This window comes from Phacochoerus africanus, chromosome X (assembly GCF_016906955.1).
Source record: "Phacochoerus africanus isolate WHEZ1 chromosome X, ROS_Pafr_v1, whole genome shotgun sequence".
Taxonomy (NCBI): Eukaryota; Metazoa; Chordata; class Mammalia; order Artiodactyla; family Suidae; genus Phacochoerus; species Phacochoerus africanus.
Window position 1 is genome coordinate 110,282,986 of NC_062560.1, and position 13,499 is coordinate 110,296,484.

Consider the following 13,499-nt stretch of genomic DNA (forward strand, 5'->3'; position numbering starts at 1 on the left):
ACAGGACTTGAATTTTCACTTCAGCATATGGATACCGGCTGCTAAAAGTGAATGCTTCTTATTGAGGGAAGAAAATATTTCAACTTGATTTGAATGTCTTAAATCCTCATGTGAGACTTTTGACCTTCAGACATAGTGAGAATTCTGGTGTTTTGCAGAAGAATGATTTTTACAGTGAGCTTTTCTTGGCTGTGCCCACCTTCACATCGAAGTTGGCAGGCTAACCTTGCATTTCTTCCTCTGTCCCGCCTCCAGAAGGGGTACAATTGGAATAAGTTCTGAATCTTACATAATTCTGATAAAAATATTTGAGTGACGATAACTTTCAAAATCATCTGTAACTATTCACTGTATTTGGCTTTTGGAATTACCCATTCAACATTTGTGTGCTTTTGTTTTTAAATTAAAATTGTGCTGGGAGTTCCCATTGTGGCGCAGCAGAAGCGAATCCGACTAGGAACCATGAGGGTGTGGGTTTGATCCCTGGCCTCGCTCAGTGGGTTAAGGGCCTGGCGTTGCTGTGAGCTGTGGTGTAAGTCGCAGATGCAGCTCAGATCCCGCATTGCTGTGGCTGTGGCGTAGGCTGACAGCTCTAGCTCTGATTAGACCCCTAGCCTGGGAACCTCTGTATGCTGCGGTTTGGGCCATAAAAAGCAAAAGGAAAAAAACCAAAATTGTGCTAACGTCAAGGAACTTAGGGTTACTCAGTTTCATTTTTCCTTTTTACCCTGAGCATTATCAGCGATAAAAAAAATTAGTGATGTGCTCACTAGTAGCATGTGGGTGAGTTTAGATGCTGTAGGAATGTCAGAATTTAATTCATAAGGCATGGAAATTGCTTGTATGTACTCTGACAGTTGTTCAGACATGCAGAACCTAGAGAAATGGCTGATCAATGTGATCACTTATATTGACATGGTGCTACTCTGCTTATGTGATACTTTTTTCTATCTCTAGCTAAATATTCAGCGTACACAGAAAAAAGCTTTTGCCGACTTCATGGAAGGGGACATCAAGTTTATCCCTACTTATAAGTATGACTCTAAAACAGACCGATGGGATTCCAGGTAAAAATAACAGGAACCTCTTCCTGGGATAGGTTAAGGCCTGATCTTATTTCTCTCCCTCGGTATTGATGAATAGCTGGGAAGTTTTTAGATCTTGCCAGAAGCAGATCTAAAAACCTAGTGGCTCAGTGCTATTACAAAAGAGTTTTTACTTCAGGTGTCCTCACAGGTGAACTTAGGCCAGTTTGAACTGCCCTGTCAGGCCGTGGAAGTTTTATGGGCTGCCTGCAGTGCCTTCTTGCCACCTCAGCAGACTGGCTCAGACTTTTGCCCTCCTGACCTTGCCCCAATTTCCTTATCCACTGCCCTATTCTGGCTCTTTTCCAAACTGTTTCACAACTCTACTCAGGATACCAGAGGTGACAACAAAGCACCGCGAAATGTTCTTCCAGCCCAGTGGTTCTCGATCCGGAGTACACCTTAGAATCTCTTAGAGGATCTTTAAAAATACCGGTGCCTGCGCACGAACCTATTTACAGAGAAGAAACAAACTCATGGACATGGAGAACAGACCTCTCCCCTTGCCAAAGGGGAGAGGAGGGAGTGGGATGGACTGGGTTAGTAGATGCAAACTGTTGCATTTGGAGTGGATAAGCAATGAGATCCTGCTGTATATAGCACAGGGAACTGTATCCAGTCACTTGTGATGGAACATGTTGGAGGATAATGTGAGAAAAAGATTTCATATATATATGTACAGTAGAAATTGACAGAACATTGTAAAGCAACTATAACAAAAAAATAAATGAAGTCTTAGAATCCTTAAAAAAAGAAGAAAATACTGGTGCCTGGGCCCTAACCTCCATAACTGCTGGAGAAAGCTGAGGGTCCCTGTCATGGGGTTCCTTTGATTTCCTGACCACCCCCTAGTAAAGTGCCCACGTCAGTACGTTCCTGGTGACTGTCTTCTTCCTGCCATTTCTTTGTTTCCTGTGGTTTCCTAGCTGGCTGAGCCCACATGTTTGAAAGAAAAAGAGAATCTCTGGGCCTATTCGGCTTCTTTAGACTTTGAGAGCGCTAGGGCAGGGTGAGGAGGGGTCTGTATCCCTGTCCCCTGAGGGAGCTGCTGGGCAACTAAAAGTGCCTCTGACAGATCTTGGACACATTGCCTTGCCTTGTTTCTTCCACTCACCTGGCTTCAGAGTCAGCTGAAGAGCTACTGACAAGAACTTTATTTGTGTCACTGCCTGGATCAGGTGCACAGGTGTTGCTTATTTTAACAGTGTGATGACTAGGCTTTTTTTTTTCCCTACCCTTGCTATTCTTATGGGTTGTTATATGTTCAAACTTGCATGCTTAGATGTTAGCACCTCTTCATTTGAGGAAGCTAGGCTTGTCCATAAAAGTTCAGATTTAACAAAATCTCTACTATTACCCATCTCTAGCAATTAAGCCCAGTCTAGGAATATAGGATCGGATTTTTAGATTTTATTTAGTTGTCTATGTGTTGCAAAGTGTCACTGCAGTTGATAGAGCAAATGAAGAGTAAATGTTCTGAATATAATCCTGCCCCCTTCTGAGGGTATTTTAAGAAGGCGCTATTATATTTTCCCCCGGGGCAACATTGTTGAAGATTTAGTCCAATCATGGGAGCACTGCTTATTCATTCATTAAATAACTACTCATTGAGCACCTACTTTGCATCAGATACTGTGCTAGGCGCTGGGAATTCAGTGCCAAACAAGCAGACACAGTCCCCTCACAGAGTTTGCAATGCAGTAGAGAAAATAACAGTTGAGGTCGTTAGGGAAGGAGAAGCATGTAACAAGAGGACCTGACTCAAGTCTGAACCAGTGTGGTAGGTATTCTGTTCTTTTGTGATATATCCTCCTTCTAATTCCTTGCTGTATTTGCAGTGGGAAATGTCGGGTTCCAGCCTGGTGTGACCGAATTCTTTGGAGAGGAATTAATGTTAATCAGCTTCATTACCGGAGTCACATGGAACTGAAAACCAGTGACCACAAGCCTGTTAGCGCCCTCTTCCATATTGGGGTAAACTCTTGTTCATGCGTTCATTTATTTGTGTGTTAAGTATCTATTCTTAGAGCTGTTATTTAGACTCAGAATGGATCAGTAATTCAGCGAGCCATAAATGTTTCCATAACCAAATAATCGTTTGCGGCATTGAGAAGTTAGTGCCCTTGACCCTCCTGTGCTGTCCACATGGCTCTTAACGTGCTAGTCCTTTTAGTGATGCAGATGTTTCTCATGTTGCGTAAGGGCTGGGTAGCAACTTTAGCCTCCTGAAGTCATTATACATAAAGAGGAGTTCAAGGCTAGGTTTTAAAGGATGAACAGCTTCTTATCAGAAAGATAGTAGGGAGAAAAAGCACCGGGAGAGAGGTTCCAGGTGGAGGGCTGGGGACAGCAGGAGCAAAGGCACACACTGGTCAGAATACAGGGTAATGTGTATATAACCTTAAGAGGCATATTTATTAGTCCTGCTAACTAAGACAGTGAAGTCTTCCCATCCAGGAGCACAGGTTTTAAATTTCTCCTTAACTCTATTGCATCCCCACCGGATTGATGGCCAATTATTTATTTATTTTTGGTTTCTATTGCAAGTAAAGTTGTTGTTTTCCCATTGTATTTTATAGCTGTGTGTTATTAGCATGCAGGTTATGTCTTGGGCTCCTGTTGATGTAATTTGCTACAGGTAGTACATTTAGATTATTTCTTGTAGATTTTCCAGACCCGTGGTTGTGTACTCTGACAGATTCTGTACAGGGAAATGCTTGATAGAATGGACGTTGTAGCTAGACTGCCTCAACTGGCATCCCACCACTTTCTAACTGTAGTCATGGAAAATTTATGTAACATGCCTGTGCCTCAGTTTCCTCCTCTAGAAAATGGGGATAACAATGGTAGCTACTTAAGAGGATTAATGAGGTAAGACATGCCAAGAGCACAGGAGGAGGGTGGATTTCTTTCCTCTGTGTACACGTTGATATCTTTGGCTTCTGAGATAGATTACCACCAATGTGTTTTATCCTGCTCCTGTCTTAGAGGGGAATGACTTTGGGGCATTTCCTTTCTGTACAAAATTAGTTCTTGGCCCTAGAATAGATTCTGAATTTCATTGAGACAGTCATGTCGTGACTTTTGTCCATTTTGAAATTTTAAAAAAATGAATAATAATAGTACATGTTCCTCAAATAGTAGCTAGTATGGGCCAGAGACTATGCTAGGAAATTTACACACATCTCATTTACTCTTTCAACAATGCTTTCAGTTAAATGTTTCTCATTTAATAGATGAGCAAATGGAGAACCAATGAGTTTAAATAAACTTTAAGAGCATTCAGCTGAAAGGAGAGCTGAGATTCAAATCCTAAGCCTATTTTTTTGTTTGTTTGTTGGCTGCACTTGCAGCATGTGGAAGTTCCCAGCCCAGGGATCAGACTTGAGCCACAGCAGTGACAATGCCAGGTCCCTAACCTGCTGAGCCACTGGGAAACTCCCTTAAGCCTGTTTAATTCCCAAACTTATAGATGCAATTTCCACTACCCCCACCATGCCTCTAGAGTTCCAGAGAACTTACTGACTAGATATACCTTCAGATACTACTTTTAGCCCACCTAATTTCTAGCTTATGCTTGTGAACTACCCTGTTTTCTTCATTTGAATTCTCTTAATCCATTTTTAAAAGGATATCTTTCCCCCAAACACTGACCTTTTTGATTTAATCAGCTGTGCCTAGCTTTTCTGTTTGTATTTCTTTTTAGAACCTCAGAATATTTGTAATACTCCATACATATTAATTCAGAGCTTTCAGCAGAATATTTAAGAATTTTCCATGTTTCCTGTGTATTTTTATGTACCTTGAATAAAGGTCTACCTTTCTAGTTGTTTAATACTTTTTAAATTACACAGGAATCCAAGTGTTTTCCCTTTAAAATAAAAATAAGCAAAATTCACAGATTAGGCTGAAGTTCATCAATCCTTGTATGTTCTATCCCCCACTCCCACTTTTGCCAAACCCCTACTCCATAGCCTGGCCACCCACCCTTATGAATTTGTTTCTTTCTAGACCAGCACTGTCCAGTAGGTTTTCTGCGATAATGGAAGTGTTCTAGATCTGCCTTATCTAGTACACTAGCTACTAGCCACAGGCGGCTGTTACTTGAGTGTGTGACTGAGAGAACTGAATTTTTAATTTTATGTAATTTGAGGTAGTTTAAATTTAAATGTCCTTATGTGACAACTGGCTATTATATTGGGCACCACAGTTCTAGACCTTTCCATATGCTTTTCTGTTTACCTATATACAATATGGGTATTGTTTTGTATATTGGTGTGTGTACATATCTCATACTGTGTGTGTTGGTCTGCACCTTGCCTTTTTTTTTTTAACTCAGTGTTGTAAGTATCCTGGAAAGCTGTCCGTGTTATTACATAAAGATCTAAGAGTTCCCATCATGGCTCAGCAGAAACGAATCTGACTAGCATCCATGAGGATGCAGGGTCGATCCCCGGCCTCACTCAGAGGGGTTAAGGATCCAGCGTTGCTGTGAGCTGTTGTGTAGGTCGCAGATGAGGCTTCGATCCTGTGTTGCTGTGACTGTGGCATAGGCCAGCAGCTGCAGCTCTGATTCGACCCACAGCCTGGGAACCTTCATGGCCGTGGGTGCGACCCTAAAACAAACAAAAAAAAGATCTAGCTCACTGTACTTATTTCTTAATTCCTAATTTTGTTGGACATTTCCTTTTCTAAAATGGATGTATCAGGTGGGGACATTCTGTGGTGACGTTTTCCCCTTCGTTATCCTTAATGCACATTAAGGGTATGATCATGATAAACCACTGAGAAAAGCTTTGATTTTATTGGGTAACCACACCGTATTTTAGACTCTTGGGCATGCTATGATTAGGTGCTTTAAGAACCACAGTACGTTTTTACCACTATTCACATCAGTGATTGTTAACGAAGGTGCTCAGTGGTGAATTAACTCCAGGAGATTTGCTGTGGGCTGGCTGAGATTAAGCTGAGATGGGGTTCCCACCGTTGTAATTGGTAATGGGATGGGATCTGATGCATTGGTTCTCAGACTTTGGCGGACATCAGAATTGCCTAGAGAGGTTCACAATGCATGGACCCTGCCCCATAGAGATTTTAATTAGTGGGTTGATGCATCTGTTTTATTTGTCTTTTTAGGGCTTCACCCAAGGCATATGGAAGTTCCCAGGCTAGGGGTCAAATCGGAGCTGCAGCTGTCAGCCTATGCCATAGCTCATGGCAATGCTGGATCCTTAACCCACTGAGCGAGGCCAGGGATCAAACTCACATCCTCATGGATACTAGTCAGGTTATTAACCTGCTGAGCCACAAGGGGAAACCTGTAAAATACTTTTTGAAATTAAAAGTTGTAAAATGGGAGAGTTCCCGTCGTGGCGCAGCGGAAACAAATCCGACTAGGAGCCATGAGGTTGCAGGTTCCATCCCTGGCCTCGCTCAGTGGGTTAAGGATCCCGCATTGCCGAGAGCTGTGGTGTAGGTCGCAGATGCGGCTCGGATCTGGTGTTGCTATGGCTCTGGCGTAGGCCAGTAGTAACAGCTCCAATTAGACCCTTTAGCCTGGGAACCTCCATATGCCGTGGGTGCGGCCCTAAAAAGACCAAAAAAAAAAAGTTGTAAAATGTTGTAAAATTATTTTAAAAGTATAAAATTCTTCTTAACCTAACACTATACTAGGGACTCTGGTGACGCTAGTGATTGCTTTTGCTTCAGTTTTCTAAGTGTTATGGTTCGGATTTGTAAAAAGCTCCCCAGTCTTTGAGATATTTGGCTCAAAAATATTCTTATTTCCCATATTTGCTTTATAGCCTCTACTGCATACATCAGTCTTTTTTTAATTAAATTGGTGAAGTTTTCTATTCTAAGAAATGAAATTGGAATCTAAATAAGTAAAAATGCTATATTAATTATGTTCATTTGGTGCATCCGTTTGTATAAAGTTTGTTTGTTTGTTTTTTTATGGCTGCTCCTGGGGCACATGGAAGTTCCCAGGCTAGGGGTCGAATAGGAGCTGCAGCTGCTGGCCTCTGCCACAGCCACAGCCACAGCGGATCTGAGCCGCATCTGTGACCTATGCCGCAGCTCTCGGCAATGCTGGATCCTTAATCCACTGATCGAGGCCAGGGATCAAACCCACATCCTCATGGATACTAGTTGGGTTCTTAACCCAGTGAGCCACAAGGGGAACTCCTGTGTAAAGTTTTAATAGTTAAAAAAACATAGCTGTATCAGGAAGCTGAAAGTGCTGTGTCAGATGGGAGGGTGTTTTTGATTAGTCGAGATGATTTGTTTGTCTGTTGTCATCCTTTTAGTCTAATCTGGGACATTTTTTATCAGCCGTTTTCTAAAATAGCCATAGGGTCTATTTACTAACACACCTTTCATGTAATCTGAGCATTGATATTCTGATTCTTAGCATTGTGCATAACAGCTAATAGACTTAAATGCTGTTGTCATTTTTCTGCTGTTTTAGCACTTTATGGTCATTGTCAGAAATAGTAATAGGTATGTTTTGACACTGTCAATATGTACGGAGCGGGAAGTAATTTTTAGCACAACCGTCGCATTTTCTCCACCTCCAGATAACAATGGAGCAAGAAAATATTCTTCCCAAATAGTTATTATTGCCAAGCTTCTTTGCACAGAGGTTTAATTTTTCTAAGAAGTTAATAATTTAACCTTACCTTTATCTTAAAGTTTGTGATCCTTTAATGCTTAGGTTTTTTTTGTTTGTTTTTTATTTTTTGGTTTTTTTTTGTCTTTTTGCTATTTCTTGGGCCGCTCCCGCGGCATATGGAAGTTCCCAGGCTAGGAGTTGTATCGGAGCTGGAGCCACCGGCCTACGCCAGAGCCACAGCAACGCAGGATCCAAGCTGCGTCTGCAACCTTCACCACAGCTCACAGCAATGCTGGATCCTTAACCCACTGAGCAAGGGCAGGGATCGAACCCGCAACCTCATGGTTCCTAGTCGGATTCGTTAACCACTGTGCCACAACGGGAACTCCTTAGTTTTAATTTATGTTTGTTTTAGTGACTTTTTAAAGACGATTAGATTCTTAGAGATATATGAGTTGAGAACACATAAGACTAAACTAAGGACCTGTTTGTTTTTTTCAGGTAAAAGTTGTGGGTGAAGCAAGATTTCAGAAAGTAATTGAGATTGTTTGCACCACAGTTGATTTGAAATGATTGCTGTAATGACCAGTTTTAAACTGTTACGTAATCTCAAAGGAAGATGAGCTAGGAGCATGTAAGACTGAAAAGAGGGTTCTTTTTCTTTCAGGTGAAGGTTGTGGATAAACGGAGATACCGGAAAGTGTTTGAAGATTCTGTACGCATCATGGACAGAATGGAAAATGACTTCCTTCCTTCATTAGAACTCAGCCGGAGGGAGGTGAGCAAACATACATGGCCACCCATCTGCTGCCCATCGTGGTTAGCACGAGGGAAATTATGTTTCTTACTAGGAACAGGCAGCACAGGAAAGTTGTGAAGGCTGTGTGACCTGAGGGCACACTGCCTCCATTCCAGCCCCAGCACTGCCATCTAGTAGAGTTGTGACCCTGGGCGAGTGTCTTACACTCTCAGAGCCACAGTTTCTTTTCTGGATAAAGGGGCGGTTGTGAGGATTACACAAGTTAATATGTGCAGGGCCCTTAAAAACAGCACCTGGCACGAAGTGAGCCCTCAGGTGGTAGCCACTCTTATCTAATATTTCGGAGTCGCTGGCTAATTCATATCTCAGGGACCAGACTTGGTCACGGGATGAATGCCCTGACCCAAGGTCGGGTTACCCTCTTCGGATCCCAGGACCAATCAGAGTAGCCTAGAGAGGTAGCAAGAGCTGCCTAGCTGCCCCTCTGGGTCGTGAGTATAATAATACAAGAGCAGGATGGTGGACAGCTGGCTCATTTGGTGACTGTGTCTGGCAGTTGCACACCTGGTTAATTACCCTATTCTTTATTCATATTCTCTATGGAATAATCCAACTGACGTTCTTCCCCTACTAGTGATGCATGTTTGTGTCTGTCTGTTATTCCCCAGTTTGTGTTTGAGAATGTGAAGTTTCGGCAACTACAAAAGGAGAAGTTCCAGATCAGCAACAATGGACAGGTTCCCTGCCATTTTTCTTTCATCCCTAAGCTTAATGACACCCAGTACTGCAAGCCATGGCTTCGGGCTGAACCTTTTGAGGGCTACTTGGAGCCAAGTGAGTTTCCCCTTTACCATCGTCTCTGCTTGCGATGTACCATCTCCTCGTGACTCCCACCCCCTCCCTTTGTTTAACTTCTTGTATTCTAACCACACGTCTCTTACCTTCACTGTCATTATATTGGGGCTCCCTCTTTCACGTGTCCCCTTGCTCCTTCATCACTTGATTTTTTTAGAGGACACTTCTTCTCTTGGTTCTCATCCCCTGCTTTTCCACTGAAAGTTTCTGTTACCACACATCATGTTTACATTGCAGATGAGACTGTGGACATTTCCCTTGATGTGTATGTCAGCAAAGACTCTGTGACCATCCTGAACTCAGGGGAAGATAAGATTGAAGATATTCTTGTCCTTCACTTGGACCGAGGCAAAGATTACTTCTTGACCATCAGTGGAAATTACCTCCCAAGCTGTTTTGGTACATCCTTAGAGGCTTTGTGCCGAATGAAAAGACCAATCCGAGAAGTTCCTGTTACCAAACTCATAGACTTGGTAAGAGGCATCCTAAGACATGAGTCTCCTTTAAATAGAGCTTTCACAGTACTTAAGTCATGTTCTCCTTGTCTCTGTGCTTTCTCATTGGACGGGTCTGGCGGTGCGGTGGGTAGGGGGGTGCGGATGGCAAGTGATAAGTAAGAATGTCCCTTTACTCCAGCACGCCTTTCATTGGATTAAGCCTAAAAGGAAAGAGGAGAAGCTAATCTGTAATTAGTTCCTGTCAGGAATGTAATAGATCATGCGAAGTTCACTGAATTAGATTAAAGCCTCCCTTTTCAAAGATAGAATGCTTGCTTGTTACAGGCCTCCTCCTTTCAAGTCATTTTTGTATAAATTAGCATGTATGTGAGGTCCAGTAAGTGGGGCGGGATGGTATTATCCTCGTTAAACATGTGAGAAAACTGAGGCATAGAAACAATAACTTGCCCGGAGTGGAATAAGTTAGCGACAGATCTGTCGCCCAGATTTTCTGACTCCAGTCCAGAGCTCCTCACTATATCATCATATATAATCCAAGACAAACTCAGCTGCTTGTTGGGGCCCAGATCATACATGTGAACCTCAGAGAACCTGTTTCAGAATCCACCCGCCCCCCGCGAGGTCCTTACGCAGGTACAGGCCCCTCCCCTCACCTGGCCACGAAATCAGTGCCTCAGGGTGTGAAGCCTAGGGATCTGCATTTTATCAGCATCCCAGGTACAGTATGGTGCCCCGAAGTTTGATACAAGTTCAGTGTGACTCATTTAAGAAAGGAAAGGAGGGGGACCTCCCTTCCCCAATGCCAAGCTATCCTCGTGATGTCCTTATGGAGGAAGTGCCTATTATCTTCAGAAACATAAACTGCCTTAGTAACAAATTCATCCTGTTAAGAACCTTTCTTTTAAGTGAAAATATTGTTGGAGTTGTGTGTAGACCTCTTTGGGCTATGAAAGTGTATTCTTGATCTTTTACCAAAGGAAACTAGATGGCCTGACAGCCATATGTTATCATTCCCGTTAGTATTCACATTGATTTTTTTCAGCCTAGCCAGAGCAGTGATTGTATCATCTAGCGGGGAGGGCTGGACCTGCCGGCAGGCTGCTGGCTGGTCAGAGCGGGATCTGTTCTGTTGCCATGGAATTGTTTCAGTGATGACTCAGACGGCCGATTAAAACCCTTGAGTTCAGTCCCAGCATTCTTTCTTGGAATTACGCTTGTTTCCCTAGAGCCCTGGTGAGTGAGTGTATTACCCTTGGTTGAGAGAGCCGTTTCCTTCAGAAATTGATATCCTGACATTGTTATTTTCCGTGATACTTATTTTTCTTCTACCGTGATATTCCTATCTTTTAAATGTATTATTTACCTTTTAGAATATGTTCTAAATGAAATTGTTTTCTTTTTCCTACCCACATCCCTCCATCCCAAACACCATTTGCCAGCTTTCTTTTTCCTTTTATTATGAAAATGGCAAATGTGTAGAAGAATCGAAAGACCAGTGCAGTGGACACCCACATGCCTTACACCCACATACACAGACATACACTTGTTTTTTGCTATACCATTTATTTTATTTTATTTTATTTTATTTTATTTATTTTTTTTGTCTTTGTCTCTCTTTAGGGCCACACCCACGGCGTATGGAAGTTCCCAGGCTAGGGATCCAATCAGAGCTGCAGCCGCCAGCCTATGCCACCACAATGTGGGATCCAAGCCGTGTCTGTGACCTAGACTACAGCTCACAGCAACACCAGATCCTTAACCCACTGAGCGAGGCCAGGGATCGAATCTGCCTCCTCATGGATGCCACTCAGGTTCTTTAACTGCTGAGCCACAACGGGAACTCCTGTTTTTTGCTGTACCATTTGAAATTAAGTGCTGATGTGTCACGTCACCAGTGAACACTTGGGCCTGCATCTCTTAAGAAAAAGAACAAAAAAAAAGAAAAAGAAAAAGAACAACCTCTGTATCAGCACAATGCCTTGTGATATCTAAGAAAATGAGCCAGTTGCTATTTAGATTTCTCCAGTTGTCCCAATAATTTCTTTCATAGCTTTTTTTTTAAAGACAAGATCCAATCTGGATTCATGCAGTACTTTTGATGAGCTCTCGTGCAGTCTCTTTTAGAGTAGGACAGTTCTCCCCTTTTTTTTCTTAATGACATTGGCTTTTTTAAGAGTCCAGGACAATTGTCCAGTCAAGGGTCTACCATTTCCTAAATTCGATTGTTTCCTCTTGGTAATTTTTTAAAACTCTCATTTTGTACTCCCTCCTCCCACCCTTATTTCCTATAAACAAGAATCTTCTGGTCAGAGTTGGAGAGGTGGCATTTTACTACCTTTCACTGTAATTGCCCATATCAATTAAAGTGACTAGAAAGAGGCTCAACAAACATTAAAAATTTTTATTTTATTTAAAATATTATTGGGAGCATCCCCATTGTGGCACAGCAGAAAGAAATCTGACTAATATCCACAAGGATGCTGGTTCGATCCCTGGCCTCGCTCAGTGGGTTAAGGATCTCATGTTGCCATGAGCTATGGTGTAGGTCGCAGACGAGGCTCAGATCCCCCATTGCTGTGGCTGTGGCGTGGGACGGGCAGATGTAGCTCCCATTCAGCCTCTAGCCTGGGAACTTCCATATGTCACAGGTGCTGCCTTAAAAAAAAAAGGGCAATAAATAGATAAATAAAATATTATCAGGTAATTCAGCCATATTTGCACCATGAATAGGAAGTGGCCAGAGTCTTTAGTGGAGTTAATGGCTCTATAGGAAGGCTTTTTCCTTCTTTTTGTGCACAAATGATTCATCAGAGTTTTAAAAAAATAGAACCCTGATCATTTTTTTTCATTACAGAATTGCTGAGTTCTTCTTAAATTGTATGTGCGTGGTCACCATTTATTCTGCTAAAGCTTTTATTTTGTAGGATTTAGGGTTCTGATTCTTTTCACAGCCTATTGTATTTAATTATTATTAAATTCCTGGATGTCATTGATGAGGAAATTATCCATATTGGTGTGGGGCAGTAAATAAGAAATCTAAGATTATCTGTACCCTGTTTAGAAATACCTTCCTGCCCTGTCTTGGCTTGGATTTGACCATCTGAAATGCTTTCGTAGGTTTGTTTGTTCATGCTTGTTCCGAGACCCAAGATGATCTTTCAAATCCCATGAGACAGTGCTATTAATAATGATACCTGTTGTCCTTTATTTATTCTAAAATTTGAGTGAAACCAGAAATGAGTTCAGTGCCTGTGTTGACTCTCCACATACTGTTTCGGAAAGATTCTTGTGCTACATGCTCTTCCCCACAAATGCAGAGTAAAGTAATTGGCATAAGTGGCATAAGTCCTTTTCATTCTTCCTGCCAGTGACTTTGCCACTGCTAGAATAGTTGGGGTTAGCTCAAGTGGCAAACAGAGGGGAGCCTGTTTGTAATTATCTTTATTATTTTCCAGAATTAAGATAGATTTTTCCAGTTTATCAACTAGCACATTAAGTAGCATGTAAGCATCAATATTTATTCGTTATACATTGGATACAAAGCATTATGGAGCTTATGTAGGTTTTTGTAATTTAGTGGTGATGAAAGTTTATTTGAATGTGTCATAAGTTCTAAATCACAGTTAATAGGGAGTTTGGTTAGAGATAATCTAAACATTAACCACCTTTACTGGCTCGTGTCCAGTATGTTTTGTAAGTCAATATTTTGGAAAGTCACTTAGAATGAG

At 42.0% G+C, this 13,499-nt stretch overlaps 1 protein-coding gene across 2 annotated transcripts in view; it reads left to right on the plus strand.

Moving 5' to 3' along the window:
- The window catches only part of OCRL (OCRL inositol polyphosphate-5-phosphatase), a 54,415-nt gene that overhangs the window by 27,571 nt on the left and 13,345 nt on the right, over positions 1 to 13,499 (plus strand). For both annotated transcript variants that reach the window (XM_047764704.1, XM_047764705.1), the window contains exons 14-18: positions 958 to 1,067; positions 2,924 to 3,059; positions 8,366 to 8,476; positions 9,127 to 9,292; positions 9,551 to 9,786. In XM_047764704.1, the coding sequence (XP_047620660.1) occupies positions 958 to 1,067; positions 2,924 to 3,059; positions 8,366 to 8,476; positions 9,127 to 9,292; positions 9,551 to 9,786 (759 nt within the window). The remainder of the gene's footprint in view (positions 1 to 957; positions 1,068 to 2,923; positions 3,060 to 8,365; positions 8,477 to 9,126; positions 9,293 to 9,550; positions 9,787 to 13,499) is intronic.